Raw genomic sequence first — 16,176 nt, forward strand, 5'->3', positions numbered from 1 at the left:
CAGATGGCGCTGGGCAGGCAGGCAGCTCAGATGGCGCTGGGCAGGCAGGCAGCTCAGATGGCTCTGGGCAGGCAGGCAGCTCAGATAGCGCTGGGCAGACGGCAGACTCTGGCCGGCTGAGGCGCACAGTAGGCCTGGTGCGTGGTGCCGGAACTGGAGGTACCGGGCTAAGGACACGCACCTCAAGGCTAGTGCGGGGAGCAGCAACAGGGCGCACAGGACTCTGGAGACGCACAGGAGGCTTGGTGCGTGGTGCCGGAACTGGTGGTACTGGGCTGGAGACACGCACCACAGGGCGAGTGCGTGGAGGAGGAACAGGGCTCTGGAGACGCACTGGAAGCCTGGTGCGTGGTGTAGGCACTGGTGGGTAATTCTGTCACGATCGTCTTTAGGTGAAAGAGAGGACCAAGGCGCAGCGTGATATAAATACATCTTCTTTTATTTTGAAGATGAAACGAACACGAACACTAAATACAAACTAGACAAAACAACAAACGACCGTGAAGCTAACAAACGAAAGTGCAGACACAAGCTACTAACGTCAAACATAGACAATTACCCACGAAATACCCAATGAATATGGCTGCCTAAATATGGCTCTCAATCAGAGACAATGAACAACAGCTGCCTCTAATTGAGAACCAATCTAGGCAGCCATAGACATACAAACACCTATACTAGACACTGCCCCCATAAACATACAAAAAACCCTAGACAATACAAAAACACATACATCCCCCATGTCACACCCTGACCTAACTAAAATAATAAAGAAAACAAAGATAACTAAGGCCAGGGCGTGACAGTGAAATTAATGTGATAACATGGGGACGCAAAATTTTAACGTGTAATAACATGAAACTACACGTGACATCATGTGAGCACGTTTTTTTTTTATATACATTTGCAAACATTTCTAAAAACCTGTTTTTGCTTTGTCATTATGGGGTAGAGTGTAGATTGATAAGGATTTTTTTTAAATACATTTTAGAATAAGGCTGTAACATAACAAAATGTGGAAAAAGTCAAATGGTCTGAATACTTTCCGAATGCACTGTACTAAAGATTGGCTATACATATATTGCACTTGCACTAAAGTATATACAACAACTTGAAGATGTTATGTCTATAAAATCAAATCAAACTTTATTTGTCACATGTGCCCGAATACAACAAGTGTACACCTTACCATGAAATGCTTACTTACAGGCCCTTAACGTGCAGTTGCAGTATGCTGCTGTATTCTAATTTCAATTTGGGTAAAAAATCTGGTACTTTGACCACACTTGGGATTCTGCCTTAAAACCTTTTCTCAATAGGGGGTGCTGTTTTCACTTTGTAAAAATTTCATTCCCAAATTAAACTGCCTCGTACTCAATTCTTGCTCGTACAATATGCATATTATTATTACTATTGGATAGAAAACACTCTCTAGTTTCTAAAACCGTTTGAATTATATCTGTGAGTAAAACAGAACTCAAGTTGGAGCAATTTTCCTGTGAGGAAGTGAGAAATCTGAAATCAGACAGGCTGTTCTGGGGTCAGTTTATTAATTTGCATGTCTTCTATTGGTCGAGATGCACTGCATACGCCTTCCCCTAGATGTCAGCAAATAGTGAGAATTGGAATGGTGTTGCTAGGCAGATCTGAGGCCATATAAAGGGTTTGGGAACGTGGGGTCCACTCTTTTCAACATTCGCCATGACGCAAGACAGACCTCAGGATGGTGTTCTGGAAAGCTACCGTTATAGGCCTTAGATATATCCGGCTCTGATTTTATTCGATATAGGTGTTAGAGACATCATAATGTTGTTATTTTAAACCAAGTTATATCAGTTTATATCAGTATATTGCGATTTTCGGATATTTCTTTGTGCTGCGTTCTAGTGAGTTGGGCACGTCTGGGCCACATGCCTAATGTTTACTGCTAATTCCAAAGTTGAAGGCGACAATCTACAACCGAGCAACGATTCTTTTGGACAAAGGACAACTTGCCCAAGATTCTGATGAAAGCTCATCAAAAAGTAAGAACGATTTATGATGTTAATTCGTTGTTCTGTTGAAAAATGTAAAACTCATATTCCGCCATTAATTTCGGTGCGGTCTCGCTTTAATGCACGCTGTATGTCGTAGTAACGTTAATTTTAAAAATCTAACACAGCGGTTGCATTAAGAACTAATGTATCTTTCATTTGCTGTCCAACCTGTCTTTTTTAGTCAAGTTTATGATTAGTTACTGATTAGATTAGGTGCCTCTCCCAAGATTTCTCCCGACATATTGTTGGCAGCTTGGCTACTATTCTCATTGTATAACCACGATTTGTGCCGCTAAATATGCACATTTTCGAACAAACTCTATATGTATTGTGTAATATGATGTTATAGCACTGTCATCTGAAGAAGTTTGAGAAGGTTAGTGAAAAAATTAATATCTTTTGCTGGTTTATTCGTTATCGCTATTGTTGGCTTGAATCAATGCTGTTGTGTGGTTGGCTATTGTAGTAAGCTAATATAATGCTATATTGTGTTTTCGCTGTAAAACACTTAAAAAATCTGAAATATTGGCTGGATTCACAAGATCTTTGTCTTTCATTTGCTGTACGCTGTGTATTTTTCATAAATGTTTTATGATGAGTATTTAGGTAATTCACGTTGGTCTCTGTAGTTATTCTAGTTGCTTTGGTGGGAGTTGTGATGGTGGCTGCAATGTAAAACTATGATTTATACCTGAAATATACACATTTTTCTAACAAAACATATGCTATACAATAAATATGTTATCAGACTGTCATCTGATGAAGTTGTTTCTTGGTTAGTGACTATTTATATCTTTATTTGGTCGAAATTGTGATAGCTACCTATGCAGGAAAAAATGGTGGAGAAAAAAAAGTTGTGTCTTTTGCTATCGTGGTTAGCTAATAGAAATACATATTGTGTCTTCCCTGTAAAACATTTAAAAAATCTGTAACGGCTGTCTAATGCCTCCTCCTCGGATGAGGAGTAAGGGTCGGACCAAAACGCAGCGTTGTATGCAGACATAATGGATATTTATTAAAGAAAGACGAAACACGAAAACTCTTACACAAACTACAAAACAACAAACGACGTAGACAGACCTGAACTTGAGAACTTACATAGAGACACGAAGAACGCACGAACAGGAAAGACTAGCCAAACGAACGAACAAACGAAACAGTCCCGTGTGGTGCAACAGACACAGACACAGGAACAATCACCCACAAACAAACAGTGAGAACAGCCTACCTTAATATGGTTCTCAATCAGAGGAAACGTCAAACACCTGCCTCTAATTGAGAACCATATCAGGCAACACATTTAACCCAACATAGAAACACATAACATAGAATGCCCACCCCCACTCACGCCCTGACCAACTAAACACATACAAAAACAACAGAAAACAGGTCAGGAACGTGACAAAATCAGAAATGATGGCTGGATTCACAAGATGTGTATCTTTCATCTGGGGTCTTGGACTTGTGATTTAATGATATTTAGATGCTAGTATTTACTTGTGACGCTATGCTAGGCTATGCTAGTCAGCTTTTTTACTGATGGGGGTGCTCCCGGATCCGGGATTGTGATGAAGTAGAAGTTAACAGGTATTTGAATTTATAACCTCTCAGTCACTAGCAACCTGCAATGTCCTGCTACACCACCAGGTCTACAAGCATAAAAAAGATATGGCCACAGACTTATTGGTAAGAAAACATTTCTGGACTTTGCTAAAAGCTGCCCCAAATCAAGTAAATAATTATTAAATTATCACCACCAACATACCATCAACTTAAATGTGCTCAAGGATACTTGACATAGACTATACGTGAATCCTTTAGGATTTGAACTTGCAACCTCTTGGTTGAGTGCATTGATGTTTCTGCAGTGACACCAGGTTCATACGTATTGCTTGCCTTGGAACATGCATTAACACCACAAAAAATAAGGGCATGGTTAGGGTACAGTGTTGTTCCCCGGGGTACACATATGAACAATTCAGTACCTTGTAGTCATAATGGGACAGTTTGGGACCCATCATTTTTAAATAAAGGTACAATCATCACTTAGCTTTGATAGGTGGGGGGAAATGTACTGGTGGGGCTCATTAGCATATTTGGGGGTGCAGTCACATATACGTGTATTTTTGCCAACCATCAGTGGAAGTGTTGTATCAGTGTTTGTGTTTGATGGTCATGCCAATGCAAGGTGATTACCACCTTTGACATTGTCTGTTCTGTAAACGTTGTAAGAGCATATTATCTGTGGGGTTTTTTCACATGTGAAATCATGTGTTTTTGGAACTCTTCACACTTGCCGTTTTACATGTGAAAACATGTTTTGGGAAAAATTCACGTGACATTTCACATGTGAAATCGTGTGCAAGTGAAATTTCACATATGAAATCATTTGCAAATGTGTTTTTGGAACACTTCACATGAGATCACGTTTCCACATGTGCTTACATGTTGTCACATTCTCACATCTTGTCACATGTAGTTTCATGTTATCACTATGCTTTACATGTTGTCACATTGGTTGCATTCCCTTGCTCAGACGTTGCATTCATCAACCAATGGTTTCGTGCCACGTCATCGACTGTGTCATTGGGTACCACAAAGCATATGATGTGGTTAGCTGATAAAATACCTATCCAGGCATTGTAAGATCTGGCATGCATCAGACACGCCTGGGCAGAGGAACGCACCCATTAACTTCACATAAGATTACATGGGATCACATGAAACACGTGATTACGTGAAATTCATGTGGTTTTTCCGTTAAGGTTGAGGACCACGTTGGGATGTTTGTAAGATGTTCTCATGATGTTTGTGTTATCAGTCGCCAGGACTTCACATGATGACCCCAGATGGTCTCAAATCATCCCAAACCATTATAAGTAAAGTACTGAAATGTATGGTATTGACTAAATACACTCAAGTAAAAGAATGTAATAAAATCAAAAAGTAACACAAGAAAATGACATAACAATAACGGGGCTGTATACAGGGGGTACAGGTACCGAGTCAATGTGCGGGGGTATAGGTTAGTCAAGGTCATTTGTAAAGTAACTATGCATTGATAATAAACAGCGAGTAGCAGCAGTGTAAAAACACTTGGGGGGTAGGGGGGGTCAATGTAAATAGTCCGGGTGGCCATTTTATTAATTGTTCAGCAGTCTTGTGGCTTGGGGGTAGAAGCTGTTAAGGAGCCTTTTGGTCCTAGACTTGGCATTCCGGTACCGCCTGCCATGCTGTAGCAGAGAGAACAGTCTATGACTTAAGTGACTGGAGTCTTTGACAATTTGACAATTCTTCCTTAGACACCACTTAGTATATAGGTCCTGGATGTCAGGAAGCTTGGCCCCAATGATGTACTGGGTCGTACACACTGTAGCGTCTTACAGTCAGATGCAGAGCAGTTGCCATACCAGGAGGTGATGCAACCGGTTCAGGATGCTCTCGATGGTGCAGCTGTATAACTTTTTAAGGATCTGGGGACCCATGCCAAATCTTTCAGTCTCCTGAGGGGGAAAAGGTCTCTTCACAACTGTCTTGGTGTGTTTGGACCATGACAGTTCGTTGGTGATGTGGACACCAAGGAACTTGAAACTCTCGACCCGCTCCACTTCAGCCCCGTTGATGTTAAATGGGGGCCTGTTCGGCCCTCCTTTTCCTGTAGTCCACAATCATCTCCTTAAACGTGTTCACATTGAGGGAGAGGTCGTTGTCCTCGCACCACACTGCCAGGTCTCTGACCTCCTCCCTATAGGCTGTCTCATTGTTGTTGGTGATCAGGCTTACAACTGTTGTGTCGTCAGCAAACTTAATGATGGTGCTTGGCCACGCAGTCAGGGAGGACAGCGAGTACAGGAGGGGACTAAGCACGGGCCCCCGAGGGGCCCCAGTGTCGAGGATCAGCGTGGCAGATGTGTTGTGAGTTAAAATCCCAGGTGAGGACATAATAATAATTACTGTATAAATAAACATCATGTGATTTTCCACACGTTAAATCGTGTCTTTTTTTCTGTAAGATAAGCCTATCAAAGTGCAGTATAATACAAGATGATGCTGAAATCAAAATGTATTCATTAGTTAATGTTGTAGTTTCCCATCAGACTTCTCCCCATATACAGATTGGCATATAATATAACATAATAAAGAATTGTGTATCTATCAGGGGTTGGAACCTACGTTATTTTCCAATCGTTTCGTTCTGAACAGAACCAACATTTTTTTTCTACCTTTCCACTGTCCCGACTAGCATAATAAAGTCCTGAACCGGTTTGAACCAGAATAACGTACCGGTTTATATCGTAACTTTATGTTCCTTTTTTAACTTGTGACATCTAACCCCCACCCCACCCCCCAAGGGCCCCCATCTTGATAGTGGAGAGTGGACAATGGAGAGTATATATTTTGTGGAGTTAATATCCTGCAATTCTACACATTTTTCCATAGGGTGTAGAGAAAATGTCGCCGTTTTAAAGCAAGTTTGCTGAAATTCTACAAATTTTGACATGGGGTGGAGAGAAGATTTAGAAATGTTATAACTAATATACTGCAATTCTACTCATTTTGCAATCGGGTGGTGATACACTTTTGCAAATTTAAAGCACATTTTCTGACATTCTACACATTTTGCCATGATTTATGCCATCTTAAAGTAACTGTCCAGTGAAAGTCTCACTTTTAAAAGTTAACATATTCTGTTCATTCATACCCAGGAAATGTTGATGACTCGTCCTATATTTGTGGCCAAAGCATAAATTGGAGAAAAACACTTAAAAAAACGCCACCTCAAAACTTTTTTAAATGCTTGCTATATGATGTCATACTCCTGATTAGGATGAGCTGGCCAATCAGTGGTCTACTCGCTTGAATATTATTAATGACCTGTATACATCCACACCATTCTGATGTTGAGGTATGCTCACACCATTCCAACACAAGCTGCTTTTTAACATACTTCATTAAAATGTTTTGGGAAGTAAAACTATTTCACTCATACTGTAAGTAATTATAGGGTATCCGAGTGACTAATAAAATCAATGGGGCCCCCTGCACAAAGCCCCTGTGCACGTGCCCTCTGTGACCGGTCGGTAATTTGACTACAAGTTTAGATGTCTGGTTAGACTAACTTACCAAGTTCACGGGGCCCTAAGTGTTCGCTTATGTGGCTTATGCCTAAGGCTGGACCTGTTTAATGGACAGACAAGTGTAGGGCGCAAGATGCAACTCCAATTTTTGCGGGGTGTGGAGAGAGAGAGAGCAAGAGAGACAGGTGGACATGGAGGAGGTTTTAAGAGTTAATATGGAGGAACTGTGAACATCCGAGACTTGGCTCAACAGCGAGGCTAGCTCAACGCCCTGGACCAGAGCTAGCTAACAAGTGTGTGTGTGCAGCAACACCAGAATTCAAAACACTTTCGTAACGGTTCCATTGCTGTTCTTCGAAAAATGACGTTATTTTTCAGGTTTCGTCTGTTCCCTGAACCGATTCCAACCCCTGATAACTATGCATTAATCATTTATTTTGCAGAAGGCAAATAAATTCTTGTAAATGTAAAAATCAGGGAAGCAAGAAAACAATTCCCTAGTAATCATCTTCCCTGTACTCCCCAATCAGTGTCTCTCAATGGCCCAAAAATATGTACTTTCAACGTCTGGAAAAAACGTATTTTCTACTTTCCTTCAGAATCGAAAATTTGCCTGATTTCAAAGTCCAGAAAATACATGTTTTCAATGTCAAGAAAATACGTATTTTCAACGCCCGAAACATATGTATTTTAACACACAGAAAATACGTATTTTCACCTTTCATCCAGAACCTAAAATTACTGTAACTTCAACATCTGGAAAAAACGTATTTTCGATGTAATTTTGTTACTATGATTGTACATGCTTATGCTATACCAATATGTGAATGGGTAACTAATCACATAATAAACCAACACAACAAGATATTGTGCTGTGGGGAAAGAATCATATTTAAAATTTCTCCTAGAGAGTCCAGTTTACCCTCAAGGGCCTCTCTCTATGTGGTTGGTTTGACTCTCTGATAGAATACCTTCACAGCTTCTGCGTCCTAAATGGGCCCTGGTAAAAAGTAGTGCAGTATAGGGAACATGGTGCCATTTGGAACACCCACTGCCTGTGTCCTCTCTGTGTCCTGAATGTCTATTGCACAATATAGGTACATAACAGGTATGTGTGTGTATTACAGTCCATGCAACAATACAAATGTTTAACTGTAATCTTTAAATATGGGATACAATCTCCAGGTTATCTGAATGTATCTCCATGGCATGTACAATACCGTATGTGTGTTACAGTACACATGGTCTAAATGTCATGTTTAAATCTTTCCTCTACGTGTCCCAATGGCACATACAGTATGTATGACATGTTTAAATCTGGGATACCTTCTCCAGATCCTCCATGATCAGATCATGCTCCTTCGCGTTGCTCCCCGACGTCCTCTCGCCCGACGTCCGCCCGACAACTTCCTCCCGGCCCAGCCCCTTCCCGTTCACCAAAGCCAATCCTGACCCTACCGAGCTGGGCCTGGTGGGCAGATGCAGGTTCTCAGGTAACACTGCGTTGCCTTGGATACGACGCTCCATGTAGGCGACGCACAGCTGGAACTTAAACGCGGCCTCGAAACCCCGGCGGAAGTTCTCGTTGAAGAAGCCGTAGATGATGGGGTTGACGGAGGAGTTGAAGAAGGCCAGCCAGTGGGCCAGCGGGTACACGTAGATGTTGATGACACGGTGCTGGCTCGCTGTCAGGCTGGCGTAGTCACTCAGCATCATCAACGTCCAGAGCGGCAGCCACGACAGGATGAAAAGCAACGCCACCATCAGCAGCATCTTGATCACCTTCTTCTTCTTCTTCGACACCGTCTGACGGTGGTTGTCCAGGCCGGGCTTCGTGCCACCACTGCTGCCACTACTGATTCCCGGGCCTGAGGCGGGCACAGCCATCTTGAAGAGGGTGAATCCGATGCGGACGTACATGATGACGATGAGTGACAGTGGGGCTAGGTAGATGTTAGCAAATAGGACAGTGGTGTAGATCTTCCTCATTTCCTGATTGGGCCAGTTCTCACGGCACCAGTAGATTGGGCGTGTGTTGTTGTAGCCGTCCCCCAGTAGGATCAGGACACGCTGCTCCTTGGTCACCTTGGATAAGATTAGATTTTTTTTTAAACTAGATTAATTACATTTATTTTTAAATTGACTTGAATGTCCTCAATGAGGCAATTTGGACAGTAATTTTGCAGCATACAAAACACTATAATACATACAAAGTGACAGACAGTCACACAACAAATGAATTGCTCGGATGCCTACCCAAGCACCTTAAAGACCATGTTGCAAGTTAAATTTGGTTTAAATTTGCCAATAAAATATAATAGATGGCAATACTCCCAAAAAAGGTCAAACAATTCCCCCCGGGCTGCTGGCGAAAAGAATGTGCGCTAGTAAGCAACGCCCTTCCTCGTGTGCATGACAGAGCCTGTCATTTTGCCTGTGACGTTGCACCAGGTGAAGGCTCTGGAGCTGACTGGGGCAACTCAACTGGGAAACATTTCTGTAGAGGAAAGCCATTTTTTTGGGGGGGGGGGACTTTAAGCAATTTTAGAATAAGGCTGTAATGTAACAAAATGTGGATAGAGTCAAGGGCTCAGAATACTTTCCGAATGCAGTGGATTGAAGTGGATTGAAGTGGACTGATTGAAGTGGATTTAACAAGTGACATCAAAAAGGGATCATATCTTTCACCTGGATTCAGCTGGTCAGTCTGTCATGGAAAGAGCAGGTATTTTTAACGTTTTGTATATTCAGTGTATATATTGGGATGTAAACTCTATATCTGACATTGTACAGGTGTCTTCTTTTTTTTAAGGCCATAACCATGTTTGTGAGGTGTATGCTTTCGTTTCAAAATAGATTTGTTTAAGACTACCCAGAAACACTCTGTGTGACCCTGATTTAGCCCACTGCAGTAAAAGGTTAATTGCACCCCGGATAGCACGGACCCAGAATTCAGTGGGTCAAACGAAAAACGAAAATGAACCAGTCACTCAGAAAAACAAATCATGACTCTCAAGTCAGTAAAAAGGGTTGTTTAAAAAAAAAAACGAATCGAACTGCACATCACAACTTCAGTGGTACTGGAAGCAAGAGCTTTAGCTGGGAGTACAACAACTGTCTCTCTGTCACAGCCATTCTGTCAACATGTACTGTATGTAACCACTCAATTTCATACGAACTGATACGGACGCAAACACTGACATATTTTCACAGTCCGGACCAACCAAATTTGGTCTTGTTTGGGGTCAGAGCTCATTAGAATAATAGCTAGTGTGTAGAATAATATCAATATATGCAATGGAGGATATTGTATATTTCTACCTTTGTGTACCTATTTAGGATACATCAACATGAAGAGAATGACATTAATATCCATAATTATGCATTTATGTGTAGTACAGATCAGGGACCCGTGATATAATTCCATTAACGTAATTCTGTTACCGGGTGTACATCCACTTCACTTACTGTAATTCAATAACTAAAAATTTTTTTTTTCTAAGTCAAGGTGTCATGTCATAGCTGACACCCCATTCTTCCTGCCGACATCTTTGAATCTTAATTCAGAGCAGATATTTAACAGTTTTTGGAAAAAGTGGACATTTTAGAGATTTTAATACTGTTACCAAACTTTGCATCTGCACAGTTCTTCCAGTAAATGTGTTTTTGTGAAATCTTCCATGAACATTTTTCAAAGTAGTCCTTGTGCAAAGAGTTGTGTAGTTTGTTCAACTTTGAAAAGCATGGTTTTTGTTTGGCATACATTTCAAGTCTCAACTTAATTCCCGTTATCGTGGAATTGCCCTGTTTTTATCTTATTATGGACTTGATCATAACAGCCTGATTGAATCATGCCTTGTTGTTTGATGAATGAAGGACTGTGGTAGGCAAAAATATGTAAACATAGACAAACATGTGTTCACGTTCTTCATGTGTGAACTGTCCCCCATCCTCCTATCCTTACCATTGTACCTGCTCTACTAGAGAGGCCAAAACTGTCTATGCCATGGCATGCGCCCTACACAATCAGAGGTAAGAAAGAACCCTATTTACCCATTGACACTGGGAGTTTGCAAACTCAAACAAAGTTCAATTTAACACACTGATACACCTCCTGATACAGGAGTTGGTAACGTTCGTTCTCCTCGTCTGAGGAGGAGCATGGATCGGACAAACGCAGCTTGGGTAGAATACATGTTTGTTTATTAAAAGAAAGACGAAGACGGAAAACTCTTAACTACAAAACAATAAACGACGTAAACAGACCTGAACATGAGAACTTACAGACAACGAAGAATGCACGAACAGGAACGAACTAACAAACGAAACAGTCCCGTGTGGTACAAACACTGACACAGGAACAATCACCCACAAACAAACAGTGTTAACAGCCTACCTTAATATGGTTCTCAATCAGAGGAAATGAAAAAACCCGCCCCTGATTGAGAACCATATCAGGCTAACTGAAAAGAACCCAACATAGAAACACATAACATAGAATGCCCACCCAGCTCACGTCCTGACCATACTAAACAAAGACAAAATAAAGGAAATAAGGTCAGGAACGTGACAGGAGGAGCTTTTTGAGGTCACTTCGGTTCGGCTAACCCTTTACACTGTATCCATATAAAGGTTAAAAATGGCAGATTTGGGCACTAATAAGTGCCTACATTTGGTTGTACAGTAACACGCTATATACACGATGTCTGAGCTCTGGCTCTGCACTTCACATTGCTGTATGGGTGCACGACAAGATGTTGCCCACATCCCTCCTGGCAATTGGGCAGATTTTGCAAACGTTTTGTTGTCCGAGTGCGGGAAATGCTGTAAATAAAGATGACTCTGTGTATTTTTAAAGATCAGACATTGAGGATTATAACAAATACCACTTTGATGTCGTACAAGCAAGCCAAACACCCTTGAGTCCAAATGTGCAGTTCACATTTCCAAATCATAAAACCCATGTCATATACAGTGTCAACATTATTGATCACTGTGTTTGATGTACAGTTACAAGATGACATGGCGTCACACCCTGGGTTGTTCTGAACAGCACGAGCCTATGTCTGTTTATTGTGAAGGAAATTTTGCCAGGGCACAAGCACCTGAATGTGCTCAAGACTCCTTTCTATGCGCACCAAAAATAACAATCAGCTTCTCTGAATTTCCCCGTGGAAGCCTAACACAGCGAGATCGTATTTTACAACTTAGCTAGTCATGTTGGCAATTGAACAAGCATTCAAATCATGCCCAACTGACCCAGACTGCGATTTATAGTGGAACATAAACAACAGTGATTGTGTGATGGCGGGGACGCAGGGTTGTGTTCCAAATGAAACAACTACCAGTGTGCTTGCTCTTGTTTCTCACCGCTAGGAGAGCTCCAAAAAAATGACCTTATAGTTGAAGACTCTTCTTTGAGTCGTAAAAGCGCATTGAAATTGCTTTGGAACTGTGTACATTTTGGAGAGATGTGTTTCCACTTGGAGACACCAGCGTTAGTCCGGCGTTTCCCAAACTCGTTTTTTTTTTTTTGTTGCCCTAGCACTACACAGCTGATTCAAATAACCTAATCATCAAGCTTTTATTATTAGAATCAGCTGTGTTTAGTAGCAGAGCAAAATGCGAGTTTTTGAAACGCTGGAGTAACTGGTGTCTCCAAGTGGCCACACATCTCTCCAAAATGTGCACAGCTCCATCCTGTCAAATGCCTTCTCAGCATCCAGTGAAGCCAGCGGGACATGGTTCTTTGGTGCGTTTACTTGATCTATAATGTCAAAAAGACAGTGAATGTTGTCAGAAGAGTACCTGTCTCTAATAAATCCAGTTTGGTCCACTTTTATTATTTTGAGAAGTTTAGTCTTTTGGCGTGCAATTTGGTAATTATTTTGTAGTCGAAATCCAACAAGCTTATGGGCCGGAAGGACGAGCAGGATAGAGGGTCCTTGTCTTTTTTGAGCACGTAGAGTCTGGGAGAGCTCAGCTTTTGCAAAAAAAAATCATCCAGCATTGGCATGAAAATAGGGCTAAGCTGGGGTAAAAAAAGCTTTGTAGAACTCTGGGAAATAATTGCCTCTAGGACCTCCTCAGGAGGGAAGGGGGAATTGAGATCTTCTTGGTCGGTCTCTGATAGTTTTGGTAGCGAGATTCCCTCTAGGAAGGAATGGAGTTCTGCATACGTGTGTTTTCTCTCAGAAGTATATAGTTTGCAGTAAACATCATGAAAAGTTTAATTTATCTTATTTGGATCATATGTGACCTCATCTGCTATTCGGATGGCCATGACTGATCGTTTTTTAATTGGTATGCAAGCAATCTGCTAGGCCTATTGCTAGGCTTATTGTTATACTCATGGTTTTTCTGTTTAGTAAAGAAAACTTTTTTTTATATCTCCCAAGTAGTTTTGCTTTTTTAAGGTGACTCCAGGAGGTGCTGTCTGGGGATTGTTTATGTACTTTTTCGCAGCGTTCCAGCTCCCTCTCAAGATCTAACCTGTGTGCTTCCATTGCTTTTTTCTTTGAGGAAGCATATGCAATTATTTTCTTATTTTACCTTTATTTAACTAGGCAAGTCAGTTTAAGAACAAACTCTTATTTACAATGACGGCATACCGGGGAACAGTGGGTTAACTGCCTTGTTCAGGGGCAGAAAGACAGTTTTTTACAGGGAGTCAATCCCAGCAACCTTTCGGTTACTGGCCCAACGCTCTAACCCCTAGGCTACCTGCCGCCACACTAAGAGGTCAGTTAGTTGACCTCTTAGTGTGGCTTTGGCAGCGTCCAACATTGTGGCCGGAGAAACAGGAGTCTTTGTTGTCTTGTGTGTAGTTGTCTATCCATGTAGTAACCAATGTACGGAATGATTCGTTTGATTACATGGAGGTGTTGAATTTCCAGCTCTTTGATCTCGGGATGTTTTTGCAGAGGTCAAAGCGGAGGTGGACAAAGGCGTGATCTGAAAGTGCTATGGGTCCGATTGTACACGTGGCTGAATTTATGAAACTCTTTGGGATAAAAATGTCATCTATACGAGAGTAGGTGTTGTGGACATTGGAGTAGTATGTATAGATGAGCTATTTGTCTCTCTCCAAATATCATCACCCATCTCTTTAGTAAGAGAGTTCAACATCTTTGCCGATCTAGGGTTTGTGGTGGGGACTTGAGATGATTTGTCCTGAGTTGAGTTGGGTACAATTAAAATCTCCAGCCAGCACTCCAAAGGAAACACAATGCTCATTGAACAGGGTTATCTTTTTTGACATGAAAGCAGGAGTATATGTTTTAGATGCATATATATTTACGATAGTAACTATTTGCCCATACAGTGACCCAGTTATCAGAAATAATCTCCCCTCTGGATCACATAAGTTTTTGTCAATTATGAATGGAACATGCTTATGGATAAGTATGGCTGTGCCTCTACTGTTAGAGTTGAAAGATTTTATTTTTTTATTTCACCTTTATTTAACCAGGTAGGCTAGTTGAGAACAAGTTCTCATTTGCAACTGCGACCTGGCCAAGATAAAGCATAGCAGTGTGAACAGACAACAACACAGAGTTACACGTGGAGTAAACAATAAACAAGTCAATAACATAGTAGGAAAAAAAAGAGAAAAAAAAGAGAATCTATATACATTGTGTGCAAAAGGCATGAGGAGGTAGGCAATAAATAGGCCATAGGAGCGAATAATTACAATTTAGCAGATTAACACTGGGGTGATAAATCATCAGATGATCATGTGCAAATAGAGATACTGGTGTGCAAATGAGCAGAAAAGTAAATAAATAAAAACAGTATGGGGATGAGGTAGGTAAATTGGGTGGGCTATATACTGATGGACTATGTACAGCTGCAGCGATCGGTTAGCTGCTCAGATAGCAGATGTTTAAAGTTGTTGAGGGAGATAAAAGTCTCCAACTTCAGAGATTTTTGCAATTCGTTCCAGTCGCAGGCAGCAGAGAACTGGAAGGAAAGGCGGCCAAATGAGGTTTTGGCTTTAGGGATGATCAGTGAGATACACCTGCTGGAGCGCGTGCTACGGGTGGGTGTTGCCATCGTGACCAGTGAACTGAGATAAGGCGGCGCTTTACCTAGCATAGCCTTGTAGAAGACCTGGAGCCAGTGGGTCTGACAACGAACATGCAGCGAGGGCCAGCCGACTAGAGCATACAGGTCGCAGTGGTGGGTGGTATAAGGTGCTTTAGTAACAAAACGGATGGCACTGTGATAAACTGCATCCAGTTTGCTGAGTAGAGTATTGGAAGCTATTTTGTAGATGACATCGCCGAAGTCGAGGATCGGTAGGATAGTCAGTTTTACTAGGGTAAGTTTGGCGGCGTGAGTGAAGGAGGCTTTGTTGCGAAATAGAAAGCCGACTCTCGATTTGATTTTGGATTGGAGATGTTTGATATGAGCCTGGAAGGAGAGTTTACAGTCTAGCCAGACACCTAGGTACTTATAGATGTCCACATATTCTAGGTCGGAACCATCCAGGGTGGTGATGCTAGTCGGGCGTGCGGGTGCAGGCAGCGACCGGTTGAAAAGCATGCATTTGGTTTTACTAGCGTTTAAGAGCAGTTGGAGGCCACGGAAGGAGTGTTGTATGGCATTGAAGCTCGTTTGGAGGTTAGATAGCACAGTGTCCAAGGAAGGGCCAGAAGTATACAGAATGGTGTCGTCTGCGTAGAGGTGGATCAGGGAATCGCCCGCAGCAAGAGCAACATCATTGACACACTGAACTCTGTCTGCGAAGTAGTTGGTGAACCAGGCAAGGCAGTCATTAGAAAAACCGAGGCTACTGAGTCTGCCGATAAGAATATGGTGATTGACAGAGTCGAAAGCCTTGGCCAGGTCGATGAAGACGGCTGCACAGTACTGTCTTTTATCGATGGCGGTTATGATATCGTTTAGTACCTTGAGCGTGGCTGAGGTGCACCCGTGACCGGCTCGGAAACCGGATTGCACAGCGGAGAAGGTACGGTGGGATTCGAGATGGTCAGTGATCTGTTTGTTGACTTGGCTTTCTAAGACCTTAGATAGGCAGGGCAGGATGGATATAGGTC

The 16,176-nt window shown here is 41.9% G+C and overlaps 1 protein-coding gene across 1 annotated transcript in view; it reads right to left on the bottom strand.

Annotated features, from left to right (window-relative positions):
* The window catches only part of LOC129863696 (neuropeptide FF receptor 2-like), a 46,612-nt gene that overhangs the window by 9,458 nt on the left and 20,978 nt on the right, over positions 1-16,176 (bottom strand). The window contains exon 5 of the mRNA XM_055935869.1: positions 8,441-9,199. Within this exon, the coding sequence (XP_055791844.1) occupies positions 8,441-9,199 (759 nt within the window). The remainder of the gene's footprint in view (positions 1-8,440; positions 9,200-16,176) is intronic.

Source organism: Salvelinus fontinalis, chromosome 10 (assembly GCF_029448725.1).
Source record: "Salvelinus fontinalis isolate EN_2023a chromosome 10, ASM2944872v1, whole genome shotgun sequence".
NCBI classification, from domain to species: domain Eukaryota; kingdom Metazoa; phylum Chordata; class Actinopteri; order Salmoniformes; family Salmonidae; genus Salvelinus; species Salvelinus fontinalis.